The sequence below is a fragment of the Gopherus evgoodei genome, chromosome 15 (genome assembly GCF_007399415.2).
Source record: "Gopherus evgoodei ecotype Sinaloan lineage chromosome 15, rGopEvg1_v1.p, whole genome shotgun sequence".
Lineage (NCBI taxonomy): Eukaryota > Metazoa > Chordata > Testudines > Testudinidae > Gopherus > Gopherus evgoodei.
Window position 1 is genome coordinate 28,866,368 of NC_044336.1, and position 21,868 is coordinate 28,888,235.

The window sequence follows — 21,868 nt, forward strand, 5'->3', positions numbered from 1 at the left end:
TCGGGGTTCCGGGACCGAGAGAGCAAACCGGGAACGCCGCGGTTTGCTCTCTCGGTCCCGGAGCCAGCCAGCAAACCGCGGGGAAGGAGACCTGCTTGCTCGGGGTTCCGGGACCGAGAGAGCAAACCGGGAACGCCGCGGTTTGCTCTCTCGGTCCCGGAGCCAGCCAGCAAACCGCGGGGAAGGAGACCTGCTTGCTCGGGGTTCAGGGACCGAGAGAGCAAACCGCGGCGAAGCTGGTTTCCTTTCCCGGTTTGCTCTCTCGGTCCCGGAACCCCGAGCAAGCAGGTCTCCTTCCCCGCGGTTTGCTGGCTGGCTCCGGGACCGAGAGAGCAAACCGCGGCGTTCCCGGTTTGCTCTCTCGGTCCCGGAACCCCGAGCAAGCAGGTCTCCTTCCCCGCGGTTTGCTGGCTGGCTCCGGGACCGAGAGAGCAAACCGCGGCGTTCCCGGTTTGCTCTCTCGGTCCCGGAACCCCGAGCAAGCAGGTCTCCTTCCCCGCGGTTTGCTGGCTGGCTCCGGGACCGAGAGAGCAAACCGCGGCGTTCCCGGTTTGCTCTCTCGGTCCCGGAACCCCGAGCAAGCAGGTCTCCTTCCCTGCGGTTTGCTGGCTGGCTCCGGGACCGAGAGAGCAAACCGGGAAAGGAAACCAGCTTGATTACCAGAGGCTTCCTCCTTCCACGGAGGTCAAGAAAAGCGCTGGTGAGTGTCTACATTGCATTACCAGCGCTGGATCACCAGCGCTGGATCCTCTACACCCGAGACAAAACGGGAGTACGGCCAGCGCTGCAAACAGGGAGTTGCAGCGCTGGTGATGCCCTGCAGATGTGGACACTCTCAAAGTTGCAGCGCTGTAACTCCCTCACCAGCGCTGCAACTTTCTGATGTAGACAAGCCCTGAGTTTTAGTCAAAAGACACTGCAAGAAGCTACAGAGATAGAGATCAGGAGCAGGAACACACATGCCAGATAAAATAAACACTGGTCTGTAGCCCAGAACAATCAGATCCTTTCAGAGTTCAAAAGAGAAGTAATTCTTTTCCCATCACCCATTAGTTTGCATAACCTGGTGCTACAGATTTCTGTTTATTACTAGGGACAGCGAGCATCAGCAGTGTCCCAACAAAGAATGGTCTCAGGTTTCTGGACTACTCTGCACTCCAGAGGATCAGCTAAGGCATCAAATACACTCAGTATAAGGACCTGAAAAGAAAGAAATGCAGACACTGAGGCTATGATTTTCAAACAGAAATGTTTAGTAAATTTCACAGCAGAGTTGTGAGGAAAAAGTCACAGACAGGGCAACGCTGGAGAGCAAGACCACTGCCCCGGAGCAGCTCCTCGCTCTGGGTGTCACAACCAGGCCCATGGGGTCACAGAGCCACTCAGGTGCGGCTGGTCTCCCCTCCATCGCTGGAGGCGGAAGGGTGGGCAAGGCAAAGCCAGCGACATGTGTTGGGGGGTCAAACCAAAGGCGCTTCCACAGGCTCCACTCGTACGGGGCTCTCCGCGATAAAGCCGCAGCCTCACTTAACAGGCGCCGTCCCGCGGCCTCCGGGCACCTCAGACGCGCCCCGCGGCAGGTGGCATGTCCCGCCCCCCCACTGCCTCCCCAACGCTTCCAGGGGCCGCCGCCTGCTGCGTCCGCCCCGCCCCGGGAGCCGGGCACTCGCCGCTTTGCCAGACCGGCCCCCGCCCCCGCCTCTTACCTCCGGGAGCGCCGGTGCCGGCCGAGGGACAGCCGGTCCGAGAGGCGCCCGAGCAGCGCGGCCAGGCCCAGCCTCCCCTGAGGAACCAGGCCCAAGAGCCGCCGCCACAACACGGCACCGCTGGCCGCCGCCATGGAGACTGTGCTACTTCCGCTTCCGGCCGCCGCCATGGAAACCTCGCCACTTCCGCTTCCGGCCGCCGCGGGACGAACAAGCCACCGCCTCCAAAAGCGAAAACTTTATTTGGGGCGCGAGGCGCGGACACGGCCGCGGCCGAGCCGGGGACCCAGGGGCCGCCTGGCTCCGCGTCCCCCGGGGGTGTCAGGGCGGGGCCGCCCCGGGCAGGGAGCTGGCCCCTTCCCCAGGCCCGCGCTGCCAGACTGCCCCCCCCAGCGCTGTGAGCCGTGACACGTGGCCGGACGGGAGAAGGTCACGGGCAGCGCGCCTCACCTGTGGGACTCGCTGCGGGAATGACCCTGCCCCTTGGCTGGGCGCAGCCCTCCTGGGACAACAACAGCATCACACCCTGTTGGGCAACAAAATACCCTCCCTCCGGGGAATTCCAGTGCAGGAGTGCCAGATGCAGCACACCAGCTGATTTCCAGGGGCACGCACACTGCCCGGGTCCTGGCCACGGGTCCGGGGGGCTCTGCATTTTAATTTAATTTTAAATGAAGCTTCTTAAACATTTTTAAAACCTTATTTACTTTACAACAATAGCTTAGTTATATATTATAGACTTATAGAAAAAAACAGGAGTACTTGTGGCACCTTAGAGACTAACAAATTTATTTCAGCATGAGCTTTCGTGAGCTACAGCCCACAAAAGCTTATGCTCAGATAAATTGGTTAGTCTCTAAGGTGCCACAAGTACTCCTGTTCTTTTTGCACATACAGATTAACACAGCTGCAACTCTGAGACTTATGGAAAGAGACCTTCTAAAAGCATTAAAATATATTACTGGCACGTGAAACCTTAAATTAGAGTGAATAAAGGAAGACTCAGCACAGCACTTCTGAAAGGTTGCCGACCCCTGTTCTAGATTGTAAGGTCACTAGGATATGGATTGTCTTGCTACACAGTGCTAAGCACATTGAAGGCACTTTTAATAATGCATCATTCACTGCTATCTAGGTACAGGAAAGTTGGTTTGTTTGCCTGGGTAGTAGGTTTACAGCAGGACAACAGTGTCTGCTGAAAGGAAGCAGATGTACACATGAAGTATAGAAGTAACCTGACCTTGCAGTTATTACACAGACAAAACTCCCATTGACATTTGGGGCAGTTTTACCTACATCACAAATGCTGAATTGGTCCCAGAAGTATGAAAGGGTTCACCTAGCAGAGGGAGGTGTGAACATGAATACTGAGCATTACAAGTCAAACAAAAATGTCTTGAAACCCTACTCATCCGTGCTGCATTGTCACTATTGATCTCCAAGGGGCTCAGCAGGGATCCTGAGAGCTTTGTCTTCTGAGTGCCAGAGCCAGAATACCTGGCCACTTTGGGGCCATGCCAGCCTCTACACCTTCCCTTTCAATCCTCTCACCATTTTCCAAATAAATAAGCAGAAGGCAATATTGCTTCGGGCAGCATGTCTGAGAACATTCCCTGTACTGAAACCAGAGAATGAAAATCTTTCCACAGTAAGACACTTTTGTAAGGAACCACTGGGCTCTTTACAGTGTCCGTGGATACCGTCTGATCCAGAAAACACAAAATCCTGAGTTAGGGCTGCTGCTGCCAAAGTGTCTGTGATTCACCCCCAAGGCAAAACCAACACAAATAACAGCCGGAAAGACACCCTGCCCAGCAGCTGTTGGCTTTCAGATTTAGGCCCCATCTGGCTTATGCCCATGAGTATTTGACCAAAACCAACTTTTAATTTTTATTTTTTTTTAAATCAAAGCATAGTGTTGCCTTTCCTCATACCCTACCATTATCTCTGCCATATCTGGCAGCTGGACCCTAGAATCAGTCAGCTGCTGGAGTCCCATCCTCATAGCTAGATTTACTTTGTGCACACATGTCCTACACATTACTGCTGACCAAATTTGGACTGGGGTCCTTCTGGGGGGCCATAATCTGCCACTTTCTCACATAAAAGTGTGGTCTCCTGTCAAGGTCTATGGGGGAGACATACTCAGATTTCTCTGCCCCCAGTCCCATATCAGTCCATATTTGAGCATGCAGTTTGGGACCCAAGTCTAAGATGGCTACATGTGGATGATGCTCTTTAATATTTCACAGAGTTCCCCTGAAGTGATCAGAACACTAAGGTGCTCAGGTACCACAGTGATGACCATGGACTAAAAACCTTTAGTAGAATACATTTTGCAACAGCTCCTCTAAAGCTGATAAATGTTGTCTTGTGTGATGGGAAAGATAAAACGCACTTCCTCCATGCGCTCTGAAACCTGAAATTCTCCATCCCATCAAAGCTTTGATTTTCCCAAAAGGGCTTTGCCAGGTCACCACTGGAATAGAAAACATCTCAACATGGAAACAAAAGGATTTAAGAAAATCCCAGAATGGAACTCAGTGTTCTGCAGATGGGATGGGAACTGTCCTTTGGGCAGAGGTTGTGTGTCACAGTGTTCTCTCTCTCAGAGGGCCCTGCTTGCAGAATCTCCACACCAGCAGGGGCGGCTCCAGGCACCAGCACGCCAAGCGCGTGCCTGGGGCGGCAAGCCACGGGGGGGGGCGCCCTGCCAGTCGCCGCGAAGGCGGCAGGCAGGTTGCCTTCGGCAGCATGCCTGCAGAGGGTCCGCTGGTCGTGCGGCTTCAGGGACCTCCCGCAGGTGTGCCGCCGAACCCGCAGGACCGGGGACCTCCCGCAGGCAAGCCACCGAAGGAAGCCTGCCTGCCGTGCTTGGGGCGGCAAAATACCTAGAGCCGCCCCTGCACACCAGCACAGTGGAGTGTCAGTTTGGCTGCTGAATTGTTCTCCTCTTGGATTGTTTCTCTGTGTCTGTTAGGTCAGTTTCTCTATTGCTTGTCCAGAGCCAAGTTCACCATTTAGTCCCCAGAAGAGGCAGCCAGGGAGAGGCTTGGTTCAGTTTCTGGCTGATGGTGCAGAGGACAGATGAAAGTCTGTGATACAGGGCCTTGTGGAAGACCCCCGTCTGCCTCGGGGGAGGGAAAGGAGAACGAGTTCACTGGGGAAAGAGCACAATCTACTCTTGTGGGTTTTATTTTCCTACTTATATTTTAAATTGTCCAGAATCTTGTCATCTGAGATGCTATTGCCCAACAGCCTCTTACTCAGCACTCAGCCACACAGGCAGCAGCTCCAAGGAGCCGTAGGAAGCTCATTTTCGATAAATGAACATGTCCTCCCTGCAGCCAGGTTTCTGGAACAGAATCCCTTTAGATGGGGCTTCTTGTTTGTTTTTCTGTCTCTGCGCTTGTAAACTGCAGGCAGATAAATGAAGCTCTCTTGATATCAAGGGAATCTCAGCAGTTTGTGGCATGGCAGGCAGCCAGGGGCTGCTCTGGAGCCTTCTACACAAGTCATCCTTTGGCAGATAGTGCAGGGAAACACAAGTATCTAATCAGGTTACTTCAGAGGGAATTCCCAGCGTTCAGGGCTCCAGAAGCTGTCAGGGCAGAGCAGGATTTACAGTACATGAGTGTTATCGGGACTATCCTGAAAAGCCTAGTTTCCCTAAGGTCTGACCTGCATCCTCTGCCCCAAATCCCTGTCCTGGACCTCAACACATACCTCCACCCCGTTATTCCAACCCTAATTCTCCCTCATGCACTCACAGGCCTGCCAGTGCCCCTCAAGCCTGACAAGCAGCATTCCCTGTTTCCAATTCCAGGCCACACCCAACATCCAGACATCAGGGTGGGGAGTGCTGCTAGCCTGCATTCTGGGGGAGGTGCAGCCCTGATTGTCAGACACTGTGCATGTGTCACATGCAGTCAGAGGTCAGTCTGCAAGGAGCTATGGGCCTCTCCCCATGCCTTTGATCAAGGTCTTGAAGAAACTAGTCAAAACATGAACAGTTGTATTGGCACAAAGGGGGAAGGGCTCATTGTCTGTGGCAGGCAGGAGGCAGCTGGGCTTGGAGACTTTCCCTGACCCATATATTTATGTAGGACTTTAAAAATTGTGCTTTGAATCTTCAGCCTCCCGCAGGAAGCCTCGGCCCTGATCCCCCGGTCACCTCACCCAAAGGAAGCGGATTGTTGAGGTAGGTTCATTTCTTTAGCATAAATGACACTTCCTAGGTTTCTTGAATCTGCGACTGACATTGATAGAAGTGAAGCTGCCTGTCAGGGATAGGGTAAATTTGGGCCTAAAACATGAGAGGGGCCACTTGCAGCCTCCTCAGGCATCAGGCTGGGGAGGGTGAGAACAGTCCATGAATTCCGAAGAGGAATCCCTGAGGTGGCATCCAGGGCTGAGGTGTGCTCAGCCTGCGGCAGGGAGCTGGCCATCCGCCATGCACATGGAAGGCATGCTCCTATCTCGGAAGGTCTCCCCTACCTCTCTAACGATGGGGGAACCCCAGCCCTAAGGCTGGTTTCCGGAGAGAGCACGGTACATTGGTCCTCAGTTCCATCCAGCTGCAGAGTCAGATCTAGCATTCAGCCAATGGGACTGGGCTTCTTTTCCCCAGCAGCCCCTCCCCTCATCCTGCCCGCTGCAGAGTGGAGCCCGGCACTGCCGACAGGGGCTCTCTGCCACCCAGAGCCTTCTGGCTCCTCCTTCCCTTGGATTTCACCACTCCTGCTTTAGGCAGAGTTCCAGGATTCGTTTGCATTTCAGACCAGCTGGTTCACCACAGCCTCACTTCCCAGAACTACTCCTTTTGTGTTTATTCCTGACTGGCAGCAGCTCCAGGGCAAATGAAACTATTTAAAACAGAATCCACTGACAATGTGTGTTTTGTTTGTATGGTCAAAGTTGACAACTGCCAAAATTAAAGTTTTAGACCCAGCTGAGAAGCCAGCTATCCTCATCTGCCTGCCTGCAAATCCTCCAAGAGACAAGGTGGGGGAAGTCAGGTATTTTATCTGTGCAGCTTCTGTTGAAGAGAGACCAGCTTTCTCTCCCAGCAGGAACTGGTGGTCCAATGAAAGATGTGACCTCACCCACCTTGTCTCTCTAATACCCTGAAACTGACACAGCAACTACACTGTAAATCCTCAAGCAAATGGGGAACATTGAGGGACTGCCTCCCAGAGACCTCCTGGCCCTTCCCCTTCCAACAGCATCTGGCCAGCTTGACCTGCCAGCAAAGTGTATTTGAATTCTTCGAAGGAGTCGTTGGCCCCTGCCTGTGGTCTGGTCCCTTCTAACTGGGGCTGGAGAACCCATCAGACCAGATTCTGTGCTAGGCCTAGGAAGAGGCATAGCCCGGGGAACGAGGGGATCCTGGGCTGCTCTAATAGTGGCTTGGCTTCCTACGTGTAAACTGCTCCAGACACATCCCCTCCTGCACTCTGCCACTCCTATGCTGAGGGCTAGCACACCACTGCCTATGCCACAACTGCACTGCAGAGCATCCCCAGGGGCCAGCTGAGCCCAGAATCAAGCCTTTAATTTGGATAGGACTATCAAGCTAACCTTTGCTCTGTCATTCCTCTCTCCTCCCCACTGACTGAGGCACTTTAAGTGCTGCTGCACATCCAGTTGTTGAATAATCCAGTAACCTGACCCCTTTCTCAGAGCCCTGGGGGGCGTTTAATCATGTTGGGGAGAGTTTCACCCTCATTGTTCCCAAATGTTAAATCAGGGTTTTTTCCTTCCCTGCAGCTCTTCTGGGAAGTGCAAATGAGGTTAACGGTGGCCTGGAATGTTGTACTTGAACTAAACTTCAGAGCCATCAAGACATTTGATCCACAAACCTTTCCATAACAGATTAGTAACTCCCTTCCCCTCCCACCAGCAGGGCTGAGGGAATGGCAATTCCTCCCAGATGAGCTCGCTGGAATTTTTGATCTCATGCCTGCTTCTGCAGCACATTCTGCATCCTAGTGGGGAATACTGGGAATCCTCAGCCGAGGACAGAGGGCAATGTCCTTTGAGTGGCAGCAGCATAAGGAGCTGTCTATCAGAGAAAGAGCCAGGAGGTTCTCCAAGGCAGTTTTTGTTTGTACTTTGGCTCTTCCACTACATCCTGCCATATGCTGTAATTTGGGGGTGGGGGGTATAAACTGCAATTGGTTTGCTGCGCTAGAGGCTAGTGGACAAACAAATTCATCTTTTGGGAGCTCACCTCAAAACTTTGGAGCTCCAGCCACACCAGCTATCTTTGTCCACCTCCAGTGCCACTTTCCACACAGGGTACTCAAAGCACTTTGCCAACATTGCTGAATTAGCCTCCAGCCCCGGGAAGCGTTAGCCTGGCGTACAGCTGGAGGAAGGAACACAGGGACGTTAAGTCCCAAGCCACACAGTGCATGGAAAGCAGAGCTGGGACTAGAACCCAGCCTCTCTGTGTCTGTATCCCAAGCTCTCCCATTTACACTGCAAAGAGCTCCCACCGGCCACTCACCACTGTTCTGCCTGCCCTCCCTCCTCCGTCTCCTCTTTGCCTCTGCTCCCCGGGGCCCCTGACACGCTCTCCTGCCGTCTGCCAGGGCAGGAAGGGCACCGCCGAGGATGCTATAAGCTTCCATCACCTGTCCTGGGCAGTGCCCTGCAGCTGGGAGAGCCGCTCTCCACCCCACCAGCAAACTGCCTGCGGACAGAGACTCTCCCCAGAGGCAGCCGCAGCTCCTGAGGTCTCTGCCCCAGGGAAGGAAGCTCCAGCCTGGGGGGCTCGTGGGCAGGTTTTCGAGAGAGCTCAGCGCCCGGGAGCCCAGCCCAGGTGCTCGGCGCGGCAGGCCCGGAGCCGGCTCCCCAGGCGGGGGTGCCCGGCCGGAGACTCACAGCTTCTTAGAAGGAAAGCGCGCAGCAGCCGCGGGGGGAGCCCCGCACTGCCCGGAATGGGCCGGCGCTGCCTGGCGCGCTGCCCGGGGCGCCCGGCGGGCGGGGCCGCGGCGTTACAAGAAGAAGCCGAGTTCCAGGAAGCGCGGGGCGGGGCCGGGCCGCGGCGCTATAAGAGGCGGCTCCGAGCGGCCCCGGCAGCTTTGGAAAGTGCCGAGCCGGGCGTGCATTGCCGAGTCCCCGCTGCAGCCCCTGCCCTGCCCGGAGGCGAGATCCGCGCCGCCGCTGCCCGCCCGTCCTGCCCCAGGTAACTGCCGCCGGGCACCGAGCGCCGCGGGCTTGACAGCTGGCTACGGCCCGGGCACGCAGCGGGGTGCAGCCTAGAGACCGCCCCGGGGGCACCCGCGGGCAGGGGCAGCTGGTACTGGGGGGCAGAGGGGGAGCTGATATGGGGGGAGTTGGTCCTGGCAGTGCTGGGTTTCTGACTCTGTCCTTGCCTCCGTCCAGGTGATGGTTTAGCAGCCGCTGCACAAGGCAGCAGCACAGCAGAGCTTGTAAAGCTGGCTCCCTGCGCCATGGTGACGCACAGCAAGGTCCCCGCTGCTGGGATGAGCCGCCCGCTGGACACCAGCCTGCGCCTCAAGACCTTCAGCTCCAAGAGCGAGTACCAGCTGGTGGTGAACGCTGTGCGCAAGCTGCAGGAGAGTGGCTTCTACTGGAGCGCAGTAACAGGCGGCGAGGCCAACCTGCTGCTGAGCACAGAGCCGGCTGGCACCTTCCTCATCAGAGACAGCTCCGACCAGCGGCACTTCTTCACCCTCAGCGTCAAGACTGAGTCGGGCACCAAGAACCTGCGCATCCAATGTGAGGGTGGCAGCTTCTCTCTGCAGAGCGACCCCCGCAGCAGCCAGCCTGTGCCCCGCTTCGACTGTGTCCTCAAGCTGGTGCATCACTACATGCCTCATTCTCCGTGTCCCCTCCCCGAGCAGTCCGGGGGGACCCCCTACCCAAAGCGTGCCTACTACATCTACTCTGGGGGTGAGAAAATCCCGCTGGTGCTCAGCCGCCCGCTCTCCTCCAACGTGTCCAGCCTGCAGCACCTCTGCCGCAAGACAGTCAATGGGCACTTGGACTCTTACGAGAAGATGACTCAACTGCCAGGCCCCATCAAGGAGTTCCTGGACCAGTATGATGCCCCCCTCTAAGGAGTGCAGAGGAGGGAGCAGCACATGGCACAAAAGCAGGGTAGGGGGCACAATGATCTAGTGGCACCTGAACTTGCAGGGCAAAAACAGACCCCCTCCCCCTTTGGAAAGGGAGTAGGGGGATGATGGTGAACTTAGGGGTGACCAATGGGCCCTGCCCAGCCCAGAGACGTCTGCAGTTGTATATGTGTGTTGGGGTCTAACCCAGGGACAGTTTGGAGCCCCTCTCCGTAATGGCAAGAAGCAGACGTTACTTGACTAAGGATGAACATACTGCAGCTCCTGTACACAGCCTGCCTCCCCTTCTGCATCCCAGTCAGAACTGTGTCTGTTTCTAGGGCGGTCCCACCAGATATGAGGGCGGCTGCGGGGAAGGAGCCATGCTGAAAAAGTTTGCAAACACCACGTGCATGGTGTGTACCTTGCAAACTGCTGTCACTCAGCTGTGGCTCGGATCCTCTCCCCCGTTTTCTGGCCACAATGGTATGTCCAAACTGGAGCTGGTCTGGTAACAAAGCCGGTCAGACCGTAGAAGGAAAGCACTGGAATCTAGCTAGTGCCTGATAACTCTTCCTCAGTTTTAAGGGGAAAGTGATTTTTTTTACCTCTCACCGCCTCCTTGTGGGTGGAAGCTCCTTTCACACCAAGCCCCAGACTTGGAGGATGCTGCCTTTTTCCCTCACTACCGTTATCCAGGGGACTAAGCCTTAAACTCCATCCTCGTCCCATGGATTGGGTTACTGCACATTACAGGCAACACTTACAATGATGGTCCAGGCTATGAATAGTGAATCCCGGTCGGAAAAGGAACCCGTCCTGATGGCACATTAGCACCAAGGAGTTTCACGTGAGCATGACGAGCACCAAAGGGATGAGTTGTTGTTAAACGGTTATTCAGAAATGCTGTCCCATCCAGGCTTCTCCCAGAGCCTGCCTCAGCCCCTGGACTTTCAGCTTCACAGAGGGTTCCAGAAGTTGGGATTCTCTACAGTCTCTGGCTGGCTCTGGGGCTGTGGGTTTGCCTGGTCCCCAGCTGCACTGATCCCTACAGGAATGTAGCAACAACGGAACACCCTGGAATCCGTCACTTTGTAACCGCTGTCCGTGTTGAGCTTGGGAAGGGCAGTTGGGTTTTTCTGGTTTTTAGAGAGAGCACCATTTACAGCCCTGCCCGAATCACTGTCTTTTATAAAGATTCTGCCTTCACCTCCAGCCTTGGAGGCTGAGCTGAACATGCTTGAAAACTCAACGTAAACCAAACTCAGAAGAAACTTTGCACATATTTATATTTATATTCAGAAAGGAAGCATTTCTGTAATTTATAATAAAGAGCACTATTTTTTAAAGAAAATCCCACCTCTGGTTTTGTCTCGCACCCCCACCTCTGCCTGCCAGACCTCGGTGAAACACACTCGGCAGACACAGCCTTCCACCTGCAGCCATGGCTATCGCTTTAATGATAGTGGGGTCACAAGTATCCAGTTTCAGCCCATTTTTAATGCTAAGATGTAACAATTATTCATAGCTTATGTCAGCTGGGAGCTGCTGGGAGCAATTCTTGAGAGCAGTGGCATTGGACAGGCCAGCCTGCAGTTGTACTGTGAGGTATTGTAAAGTATCTCTGTCACGGAGTGTGGGGGAGACAAGGCCCTGCACCCCCAGCTTCCTGTGATTCACTAGGACTATCAGCCAGCCATTAAAACAGAAGGTTTTATTTAGACAAAAGGAACACAGTCCAAGACTGGTCTTGCAGGTACAGACAACAGGACCCCCTCAGTTAAGTCCATCTTAGGGGGCCAGGGAGACCAGAGCCCCTTCTGGGCTCCCCTCCATTTCTCCAGCCAGCTCCAAACTGAAACTCCCTCCAGCCTTCTCACTCAGCCTTCCCCCAGTTCCTCCCCCTGCCTTTTTTCCAGTTTCCCAGGCAGAGGTGTGACCTGGCCTCCAACCCGCGCCCCCCCCGGGGGTCTCATGTTACATGCTCAGGTATCCTCCCTCAAGGAAAGTCTCTCATCCCCCAGTGCAGCCAGTCCCAGCAAAACTCCCCTGCAACCTGCCCAGGTCAATACTCCCCACAGCCCGCGAACACTTATGCTCAAATAAATGTGTTAGTCTCTAAGATGCCACAAGGACTCCTGTTCTTTTTGTGGATACGACTAACATGGCTGCTACTCTGATACTCCCCACTCAGTATTCAAAGAACTTATTAAGAACATTCCGTGTTTGTTGCAACCGCGAAGCAGCTTAGATGCTGGCTTGCAAACAGGCTGCTGTGGACGCAGCTACCTGAATCTTGCAGGCGCCAGAGGGACAAGCAACTTCCATTGCTGACATTAGAGGTAATTAAACCATCTCCTAGGGAAGTCACTTTCCAGACAAGCATTAACTGCCCCCTGAGACCTATTCTGAGGCATCACTTCATGGGCATGAATTCCAGGCCCAGGAATAAACCTGCCGGTTCAAGAGAAGAGAGGCCAGAGGATGGATCTGTGATGGAGAGGGGCTGTCTGCATGGGGGATGGGAGAGCCGGGGATGTCTTTAGGTGAGGGACAGGATCTTTAAGCCTGTAACCTGAGCCGGGGAGGGGGTTAGCACCTTGGCCTGAGCAGCTGGAAAAAGGAATCCACCGGCTGGAGGAGGGGCAGTTCAGTTTCGGTTTTGGGCTGGATGAGGGGAATTCAGGGGATCCTATGCTGGACCCAAGCACCCTAAAACTCCAGAAGGACTCGATTGAGGGGTCCTGACTGTGCCTGCTAGCTCTGCTGTAACCTGCATTCCTGTTGTCCAATAAATCTTCTGTTTTACTGGCTGGCTGAGAGTCACTATGGGTCCCAGGAAGAGGGGTGCAGGACCGGACCCCCCACACACTCCGTGACAGGATCACATGCAGAGGAATTAACCCTCTGTGACTATTTCCCCTCCTGCCCAAGAGCACAGCAGCAGCCTGTGCTGAGCAAGCTGTGTTCAGGGGGGATGGTCGCGGGGCTGCCTAGGTTTCCCTGTCTGGATGGGAATTGTTCAAGGGCATAAGAACGTCCACAGTGGGTCAGACCAAAGGTCCATCCAGCCCAGTGTCCTGTCTGCCGACAGTGGCCAGTGTCAGGTGCCCCAGAGGGAATGAACAGAACAGGGAATCATCAAGTGATCCATCCCCTGTCGCTCATTCCCAGCTTCTGGCAAGCCATGTGCTTCAGTCCCTATGCTGCGTGCACAAGGCTGCTTCCTACAGCTCTGCCTCCTGACAGAAAAACATGAGGGGCTCCTACCCCTCCCCACTGTGGGATCAGCCAGGCCGTCAGCCCCGCCACCATCCTTCACACTTTCCATCCAGTGCAGTATTAAATCAATTCTGTTTAAAATGCCACTAGGTCAGCTACACACAAGTCAGAGCTGCAGGAGGACTGCAGGTTTGCAGGGTTCCCCTGCCAAAGGGCTACGGCCAGAGAGGTGTAGTGGCATGGGCAGGGCAGCACTGCCAGGGAATTCACACAGTTGGCACTGGGGTGAGGGACCCCCCACTGGCCACTCAGCAGCACTTTGGGAGAAACTGTTTATTTTTTGGAACCAAACCAAAATGCAGGGACCATGAAAGATGCCTGGGTCCCAGCCGCACCCCCAGCCACACGCAAGGCTGGCTCCCTGCCTCTCTATTTTGGTACTATTCTCTCCAGCCCATTGTTCCAGCCCTGCCAGGAAGAGCGACTTCCCAGCCTGGCCAGGAACCAAGGGAGTTATGCGAAGAATGTCCAGGCAGCGCAGAGTGGGTGGCACCATGCCAGGCCTTGCTGAGGCACATCCCCGACGTCAGCACCATCTGATCCCAAACACCACACCCACGCCCCTCCCCGGAGCTGGGTCTCCCAAGCAACAGGGCTGGAATATCACTGTTTATTCTCAGCCCAGTGCCAGGAAATTAGGCAGCGCTCCTCCCTCCCCTTCCCTGCTGCCTGGGGGAGGGTGGGGGGAGCAGAGGAGGCCAGAGCAGGGGTACTTACGGGTAGCCTGTGGGGAGAGAGGCCAATGAGCTGCATATGAAGGGCTCTTCCAAAGGCTTCCCTGAGGAAAGATGACAGGAGGCCCAACTGGGACAGAGCCGGCAGCACTCGGCTAATTCTGGGGAGACTCCCAATGCCTCAGTGGCCATGGAATAGGGCAGTTGTGCTGCCCAGGGAGAAGTGTGACCAGGAAGGGTGTCTCAGCTCCTGGGGCCTCAGCAGCACTCCCCACAGGCCAGCGGGCTCCCTCTGAGGCAGCGTGACATGCGAGGAGCCATCAGTTTGCCCACGTTGAGCTTCAGCTCCCAGAGAATAAGCTGCTAGTGACCAGCAGTGGCCTGCAGTCAGGGTCATCACTGCCATGCCCTCAGCCAGCTCGGCAGAGCTCCTTGGGGGCCTGCCATTACCCATAGCAGCTGCACCTGGATCCCACTCAACTCCCCCTGGGCAGAGAGCACCATGTTAACAGCTGGGGGTAGTGCCAACTCCCCAACGACCAGTGAAGGGGCTCCCAGGCACGTCCCCAGTGGAGCCACTGAGAAGTGAGAACGCCCCGCGGCCTCACAGTGCTAGAGGAAGGCCAAGGTTTGTTTCAATACCCAGTCCTCTCTAGATGGCTCCTGAGCTGCCTTGGCCCCCAGCCCCTCATCTTCCTGCTGCAACCACCTGGGATTTCTTGGCCTCCCAGAAGAAACCCCTGATGCTTCCTCTCCCTCTGCTCAGGGGCCTCTTCCCTTTTGCCTCAGGGCATGGTGCAGCGCTGCAATAAACTGCTGACTCGGAGAGTCCGGGAAGCCGTGTGAATGCTTCCCACTTCTTGGAACCTCCCCAGCCCCGCAGCAGCAGTGACGCGGATGACCAGTGGGCAAATCCCTGACAGAAATTTCACAAGCCTCTCGCCTCCCCAGAAATGCCAAATGGACTTGACCCTGCATTACGTAAGGAGCTATTTCTGTGCGTCATGGACGGTCAGTTCCCCTCTGCCCCACTTCTGCACCTGGGAGAAGGGCTGAGTGATTTCCTGGACCCAGAAGACCTACTCCACCACTCATGGGGATTAGGTGGAGCAGGTCATTGTGAGGAGCTTGAAGACCCCGCACTAAACCAGGGCTAGGCACAGTGCAGCACTGGGCTAGGGAGGCCGCACCCCCATAAGTGCTGGAGCCAGGGGAGCTGCCGCACCCCCTGTTGAAGTGGTTCCATCCTACACAGGGTTCACAGCTCAGTTCAGTGGCTCTCAGCCCCCCACTGTACAAATTGTACCATTGCGACCACCACCCCCACCCCCTACCCCCTGCGGCTGCAGGCAGCGGGATCATTTAAAAGGGCCCTGGTAGACCAGGGCAGGGGGATTTGGGGGCTCGGCACCAGGAAGTGAGGCTGATGCGGCTATAGCTCCTACGCCGAGGGCAGGCCTTCCAGCTCCCCGAGAGGCGTAACTGTGTGGCTGGGAGATGCCCCCCCATTAACCTAGCACTGTCTGCAGCGGGGGCTGGGTCAGTGTAGCTGCGTCCCTCAGGGAGGGGAAGTCCACACCCTGTTACACGGTGTGGAGCTGGCGTGGCCACGAACCAGACTCCCCCACCCCCGCTCTGAGGCACGGGACATTAGCCCAATGATGGACTGAACAGAGCCTCCTGCCTCTGTGACCATGCCCCCCGGAGAAGCCACTGTCCACTGGGAAGCGACCGTGGGGAGTAGAACATGGGTAGAGCAGTGAGTGGTCCAGGTTCTGTATCACCCTCCTAGGGCCCTGCGGGGGGGCTGGGCCGACTTACCTCACCTGCCCATATCCCATACGGCAGAACCCTAAGGAGAGTGGAAGAGACTCTCGGGCTGGATTGAGGCCAGCTGCATGTATCTCGGCCAGGACCCCTCTAGAATAAACTGGCCAGAAAGAATGGTGGAACCGCTGGCTGACCACTAGCCCAGCTGGCTCTCAGACTGGCCCGGCAAGCGCCACGCTAGGGAGGGGGCAGGAGAGCATCTGAACCTCTGCCATGGAGGATGGGAGCTGGGATTAGCACTCCGCACTGACCTGGTGCTTCACTAGCACTAAGCAGTTCCCCTCCTACCCCAGGCTGAGGGCGAAGGAGGTGAAGTGAGTCACGTGACACCTAGCCAGGCCCTGGCAAAGCCACAGTTAAACTGGCACTGGGCTCTCAGGCTGCAGAGAGTCTGGGGACCGTGTCTAGTCCCCCTGAGTATCCTCACAGCCGAACCTCCCGCTCTGCACCATTTTGACGTGAGCCCCATCACACAGAGAGGAACAAAGGCACCAAGCAACACAATTAGAAACCTAGGGATTGTCAGGCTGGAAAACCCCACCCGCCTACCAAGTCTGGCACCGCGGCTGCCCCAGTAGCCAATGCTGGGCACTGCAGATGGTTCAGTGCTCCAGGGTCACCTGTTTGTGCAACACTATCCCAGGAGAGGAACATCTCTTACCTCAGCAGCCAATAACTTCTCCTCGGCCAGGGGCTGCAGAGCCCTGCTCCCCGTGTCTTGGGTAGCATTCGTTCCTGTGATACCCTGATACGTGGCCAGCTCTTTCCCATGAAGTTCACCAAAAGCACACCCAGGTACCCAACCACCCCGAGGGGAAGGAACTAGCCTCCTCGCACCTGGCCAAGGGCTGGGAGCTCTGGAAAGCTCAGAGCATAATGGGCAGGGAGTGCAGCTCGCACTACAGGATTCCAGAAAATCGCAATAAACTCATGCACTGCCTAATGGCACTCGAGGGTGACCCAACCCGCACCATATCCGCAGCCTCTCTGGACGTCAGCGCCCCAAGGTCCTGAGGCAAGTTTCTCCTGGGGGGAAATGAAGGTAAAGGCCGGACTCCCCTACCCTCACCTCACTGACAGCTGGGCCAAGGTGTGTCAGCCACTCCCATCTGTGTGAGTGGGTGGAGCACTGATTGGCAGCTGCTCAGCTGTGCTTGAGGGCTCAGCCTAGACTCTCCTTCACGTGACTCTGCGCCACATTTGTCCCTGGTGAGCACATGGGCTTCAGGGGAGTTGTCCCAGCAATGAGTTTCATCCAGACCTTGCTGCACTCGGCACAGGGCCCGATGTGTGGGGCAGGGAGGCAAAGTCCTTTAATTAATACCCTTTGGGCTTCTCCAGCGCCTCTCACCTATGGGGCTCACCAACACCTGCATCTCCCAGTGCCCAGGGGAGAGACAGAATCAACGTGGACCAAGATGTTCAGTGACTGGTGATGAGGTGGGCTGGGGAAGGGCTGAGAAAGTGAGTGCTCAGCTCTTTCTGAAAAATCAGCTAGCTGAAACCCACACCCAGAATCCCTGGTCAGGTGTGAAAATCTTGGCCATACAGTATAAGAATTCTCTGGCCACTAAATGTAGCCACCTCTGGGATGGAAAGCAGCAGCACTTCAACAGTAACCAGCAAAACGTCTCCCTCCACCAGAAGAACTGGCCATTTGTCCAGCTCTTTGCTTCCCCTCAATTAACTGGTAGCTAAATTCAGTGCTTTAGCTCTGGCCCTGAGGTCATTACCTCGCTTTAATGACCTGAGGTGAGGGACACAGTCAAAGGCCTTTAGAAAATCTCAATAAATGATACCTACTGACTCCGCAGTACTGTTCCCATGTGGCTCAGTGCTCGACCACCGGTGAGAACAGCACCAGCTCCCCTCACCATCCAAGGGAGCGCTAGATTAACCTAGGTGCTGTATGTATCCCGCCTCAGCCCTCTTCCTGGTTCACAGGCTCCTAGCTCTGTCGCTCCTGGGCTTCCCTGTAGCTCCTGGGCTGCGCTCTAGCAAACCAACGGAGAACCACAGCCGGTGAACAACTGGCTGCTCCACTCACTGAGCCCTGAGGGACAAGTGCTGGCAGATGCAAATGGCAAAGGCCCTGCCAGAGCAGGGAAGACTAGACCCAAAGACGTAGAGAGCAGTCAAGGCCTGTTCCTGGGGCACCCCTGCCTGACCTAGGCCCCATTCACAGCTAGGCAATGTTTAATCGGGGCGGGGGGGGGGAATTCTGCATCCCTTGCGCACATGGAGTGATCCCATTAACTCCAGTGGTCCTTGCTGCAGGGGCTGCGGAATTGGGAAGTGCCCCTGGGCTCTTCTCGCTGTGGCATGTCACTGCACGATGCCCCATTTGCTCTGAAACACAACATGCTGGAGGTCAGCAGAGACATTCAGCACCACCCATCTGGCTGGCCGGGACACTAACTCAGCTTGCGGAGGACCAGACTCTGCTGAGTATGAGGCACTCAGCCTAGTCTAGACAGAGCCGTAGTCAGAACAGCCAGGATCTGAAGAGCTGGGAGACTCATGCTCCCTGTCTTGGACCCACCCAGTCTGCAGAGGGAGCGTGCTGATTTCCAGCGCACTTGGGAAGTGGAGCTGTGTTCTGCCCAGGGATTCCCCAGAGCTCTACAGTAAGGACAGGGAATGTTCTTGTTAGGAACAAACATTGACACACAATCCTTCCAACCTCTGTAAAGTGTTCGCCTTCACAGGGAGACCAGCATGCATACAGCTCCGTAAGTCACACAGTGTCCCCTGGAAACTCCACAACTGCTCACAGGAAAATGTGACATCAAGAAAGTGGGAGAGGGTTTGTTTGCTTCCTGTAATGTGATTCATCAGCTAGAAGAAAAGAGGAGCACCAGGCCCACTGGACTGACCAGTCCTGGGAACCCCCAGCCATCTGTTCTGCACTATGGGAAACTGGCCTCTGAGTGAGAACTCGTGAAACACACGGTAAATGTAACCTCCACCTGCCTCCCAATGTCTTTGTCTTCTCCACACTGTGCTGACCGGCACAACTGGATCATAGCAGCTGGTGATGTGCAGAGACCCCCCTTCTGCCCCCAGGTAAGTTCAAAGGAGACTCTCCTTCCCTCCTCTTAGCTGGCTCCTCGCTCCACCTGACCCTGACCTGTTGGGGACACTCTGCTGGTCACAACCTGAGCCACCCCGTGTAGGGGCTGGCAGCAGAGCTGGGCCTGACGGAGCCCAGGGGCTGTGAGCAGCTCTGCAGCTGGCATGCTGAATCCAGGCAGTCTCCCGCTACACTGGTCTGAGTCCTGGTACTGTAACCAAATGGGAGAAAAGGAGCTGTCAGCCAGGAGCTGGAAGCCCAGGTCAAAGGGCTGCAGGAAATGGGCTCCACCAGCAGGAATGGACTGCAGCTTTCAACCCAGCACAGTTGGTACAACCAACCAGCAGCCTCTAGTCGTGGAGGCTGCAGCTTACACCAAGGTGCCGTGCAGCCACCTACGCGGAATTGCTGGAAAGCTAAACCTGCCTGGCTTGGGGAGCCCTGTCTGTGAGCAGCAGAGGGGCAGGAGCTGTTTGGCAGGGCCCCTGGGGCTCAGCATAAGGAATGGGGCTCAGTTAAAAAGGGAAATTCTGGTTGAAGATCCAGACCGACATTGTTTGGCCACCCTGGGCTGGGTTCAGCTGCTGATGCTGCTGTAAATGGAGCGCAGGCCTGCAGGGGAGATCCAGCCAGCCAGTCTCCTGCTCCTGCTCGGCACTGGCTTGGGCACAGGCCTGGGCGAGTCAAGCAGCTGGCTGCAGGACACAGCAGGGAGGCTGGCCTCCAGAACAAGGGTGAAGGACCCAAAACAAAGGAACTTGCCCCAAAACTGTGCAACAGTTCCTAGGCGCAGGGTCGTGCTGAGCAGCCCCCGAGGCTGTCACGGAGGTGGGAAGAATGTCACATTTAATGCCCCGGCACTGGAAACACTCCAGCCAAATGCCTGTTCCTGTGCAGGGGCTAGATTATCACCTTATCTCCACTCCTGCATGCTCCAGGCCCACGAGGTACCCACAGAGACCACCCAGCGGAGCTCCAAGTAACCCCTGAGGTCAGCAGGATATGGCTGTGCAAGGTGAGAGGAGTAGGCCCAGGCACCGCAGGGGGGCTCCTGTTGTGAGTGACTGGTGACTGCATGCCCAGCTCCATGGCTCACATCCCCATCTGCCGTCCCGTCTGTCCTTGCCAGCTCCAGGACACGCCTGCATCCCCCACAGCACTTCCCAGTAGGGCACAGGCAGGGGCTGTGCTGCCGTGGGGCAGTTACCACCGGCTCCTCACATGGGGATTGCTCTTGGCCAGAGCCAGGATCCCAGGGAGATCTGGGAACACTGGCCTGAGAGATCTGCTCCCTCTCTTGTGCCAGCTCAGGAAACGTGCCCGGCTCCCACTCACAAACATGCTCCTAACACCAGAGGGGCTGCTGGGCAGGGCTGGGGATGGCAGAGCTGAGAGCCAGGCTGGGGGTGTAGCACGAGCAGATCCTGTATGTTCCAACATCTGCTGCCTCTAGGCTGAGGTCCCTGCCAGCTCCGGACAGGGGGCAGGTGCCTCTGGCAGTGCTCTAGGATGGATTTCAGATTCTGCCTGGCTTTGGGGAAGGGGAAGGGCTGGTAACTGCCAGGTGGGCCTGGAGCCCAGAGCTGAGTGTCCCCAAGCGCAAACTGCAAATAAAGGCACACAGGAAGCTCAGAGCTAGGCGAGTTCATCCCCAAAGAGGGACGAGCACATTAGGAAGCTCCCTGAGTCGCCCCCAAGGGCTGCTGTTCTCAGGAAGGGGCTCAGGCAGGGTGTAACTCCGGGACAGGACAGGAACGAACAGCCCTTCCTGTTGGCTCAGGAAGAAACCTCACAGCCCCATGACGATGTTCCTGTGTCTCTGGCGCGGGGCTGGGTCCAAGTCCCTGCTCTGCCACACGTGCTCTGTGGGCCAGTCACCCAGGCCTGGCCCGCACCTAAACATCGGTTGACCCAGTTCCGTTGCTCAGGCCTGTGAAAAACGTCACGCCCTGGGCGGCATAGGCAGGTAGCTGTGGCTAGCCCGATGGAAGGAGCCTTAGCTAACCCTAGTGATTCCCTCTTGAGGGGGCAGATGTACCACAGCGATGGAGGAACCCACCACCACAATACGGCAGTGCTGCTGCAGCCCCAACTGTGCCCCATCTTTGCCGCCTGGCTTGTCTATTTTGACTGCAAGCTCTTTGTAGGGACCGTCTCCCTCTGTGGGCAGTGCCCAGCACAAGGGACCCTGGTCTCGGTCAGGGCCTCTGGGTGCTGCTGGAATGAACACCATCAGAGCAATAACACGAGACTGAGCCACGACTCGGTTGCTTGGCGTCTCTGACAGAGGGCCACTCTCGAGGTCAGGAGCTGGGAATGCTCTTAATTGCAGCACGTTGGACACATGTTGCTGGAACCTGATTTCCCCCCTCCCCCGTTCGCAGCCCGCCTCCTGCCCAGCCTTTCAGGGAACTGAGCACTTTTAGCAGAAGTGTGAGCACAGGCAGGGGGAGGGGACGCTCCACGCCAGGGCTGATGTATATTTTGGGACAGAGAAGCTGCTAATAAAAAGTCCTGTTTATATTTCCATAGTAACTCATTGCTGTTGCTCTGTCTCCAGCGAGCACTATGTAAACTCCTAAAAGGAACCAGCCAGCTGCAAATTCCTCAGTCGTTCCATCAGTGCAGATCATAGCTGAGTGGAGCCTCCTCTGCCCAGACCTTCCCTTCCAGTCTGAGACACATGATGTCACTGCTTGCCCCTCCAGTGTCTCCCTGGGCTTTCCAGATACTCTAACCGCTGAGCCAGGCAGAGTCTGGATCTTCGCCTACTGGTCCCAGCAGAGAGGAGCACGCAGCTCAGCGTGACTGACAGCACCGCAGCAGGGCCCATCCTGCGGGCTCCCTGTGGAGCTCACTTTGCCGAGCAGCCATTGTAAATAGCTAGTGCATTGGCCATCCCAGTCCAGAAGAGACCCCACAGCCAAGGTGGGTAACATGCCAGTGGCTGCTTGAAGCCCTTCATTGGCACGGCTGAGCTGGGGTGCAATGGTGCCAAGCATTGGGCACAGCATCCCCAGGTGGGCACAGCCTGTGTGCAGCAGGGATGGGGGCTCATGGTGCTGGGGCACAAACCCAGGCAGTGGTGATGAGAATGGGGCTCCAAAGTTGCTGGGACTGCTCCATACAAACTACTGGCCATGAGCAGACACCATCTACCACCAGAACAATGGTGTGGCTGGATCTCCCCGTCCCATCTGTCTCCACGCTGTCTGT

At 56.1% G+C, this 21,868-nt stretch overlaps 2 protein-coding genes across 3 annotated transcripts in view; one reads left to right on the forward strand and one right to left on the reverse strand.

Moving 5' to 3' along the window:
- The window catches only part of PGS1 (phosphatidylglycerophosphate synthase 1), a 41,201-nt gene extending 33,136 nt beyond the window's left edge, over positions 1–8,065 (reverse strand). Inside the window, exons 1-2 of one of the 2 annotated variants that reach the window (XM_030533917.1) lie at positions 7,939–8,065; positions 1,707–1,928 (exon numbers count right to left, since the gene is read on the reverse strand). In XM_030533917.1, the coding sequence (XP_030389777.1) occupies positions 1,707–1,928; positions 7,939–8,030 (314 nt within the window). In that variant the 5' untranslated portion in view covers positions 8,031–8,065. The remainder of the gene's footprint in view (positions 1–1,706; positions 1,929–7,938) is intronic. The other variant, XM_030533918.1, reaches the window with a different exon arrangement.
- Positions 8,066–8,810: 745 nt separating this feature from the next.
- On the forward strand, positions 8,811–11,141 carry SOCS3 (suppressor of cytokine signaling 3). The gene is made up of 2 exons (XM_030533919.1): positions 8,811–8,898; positions 9,099–11,141. Exon 2 carries the CDS (start codon positions 9,167–9,169, stop codon positions 9,794–9,796), a length of 630 nt encoding a protein of 209 aa, XP_030389779.1. The 5' UTR covers positions 8,811–8,898; positions 9,099–9,166; the 3' UTR covers positions 9,797–11,141.
- The last annotated feature ends 10,727 nt before the right edge of the window (positions 11,142–21,868 follow it).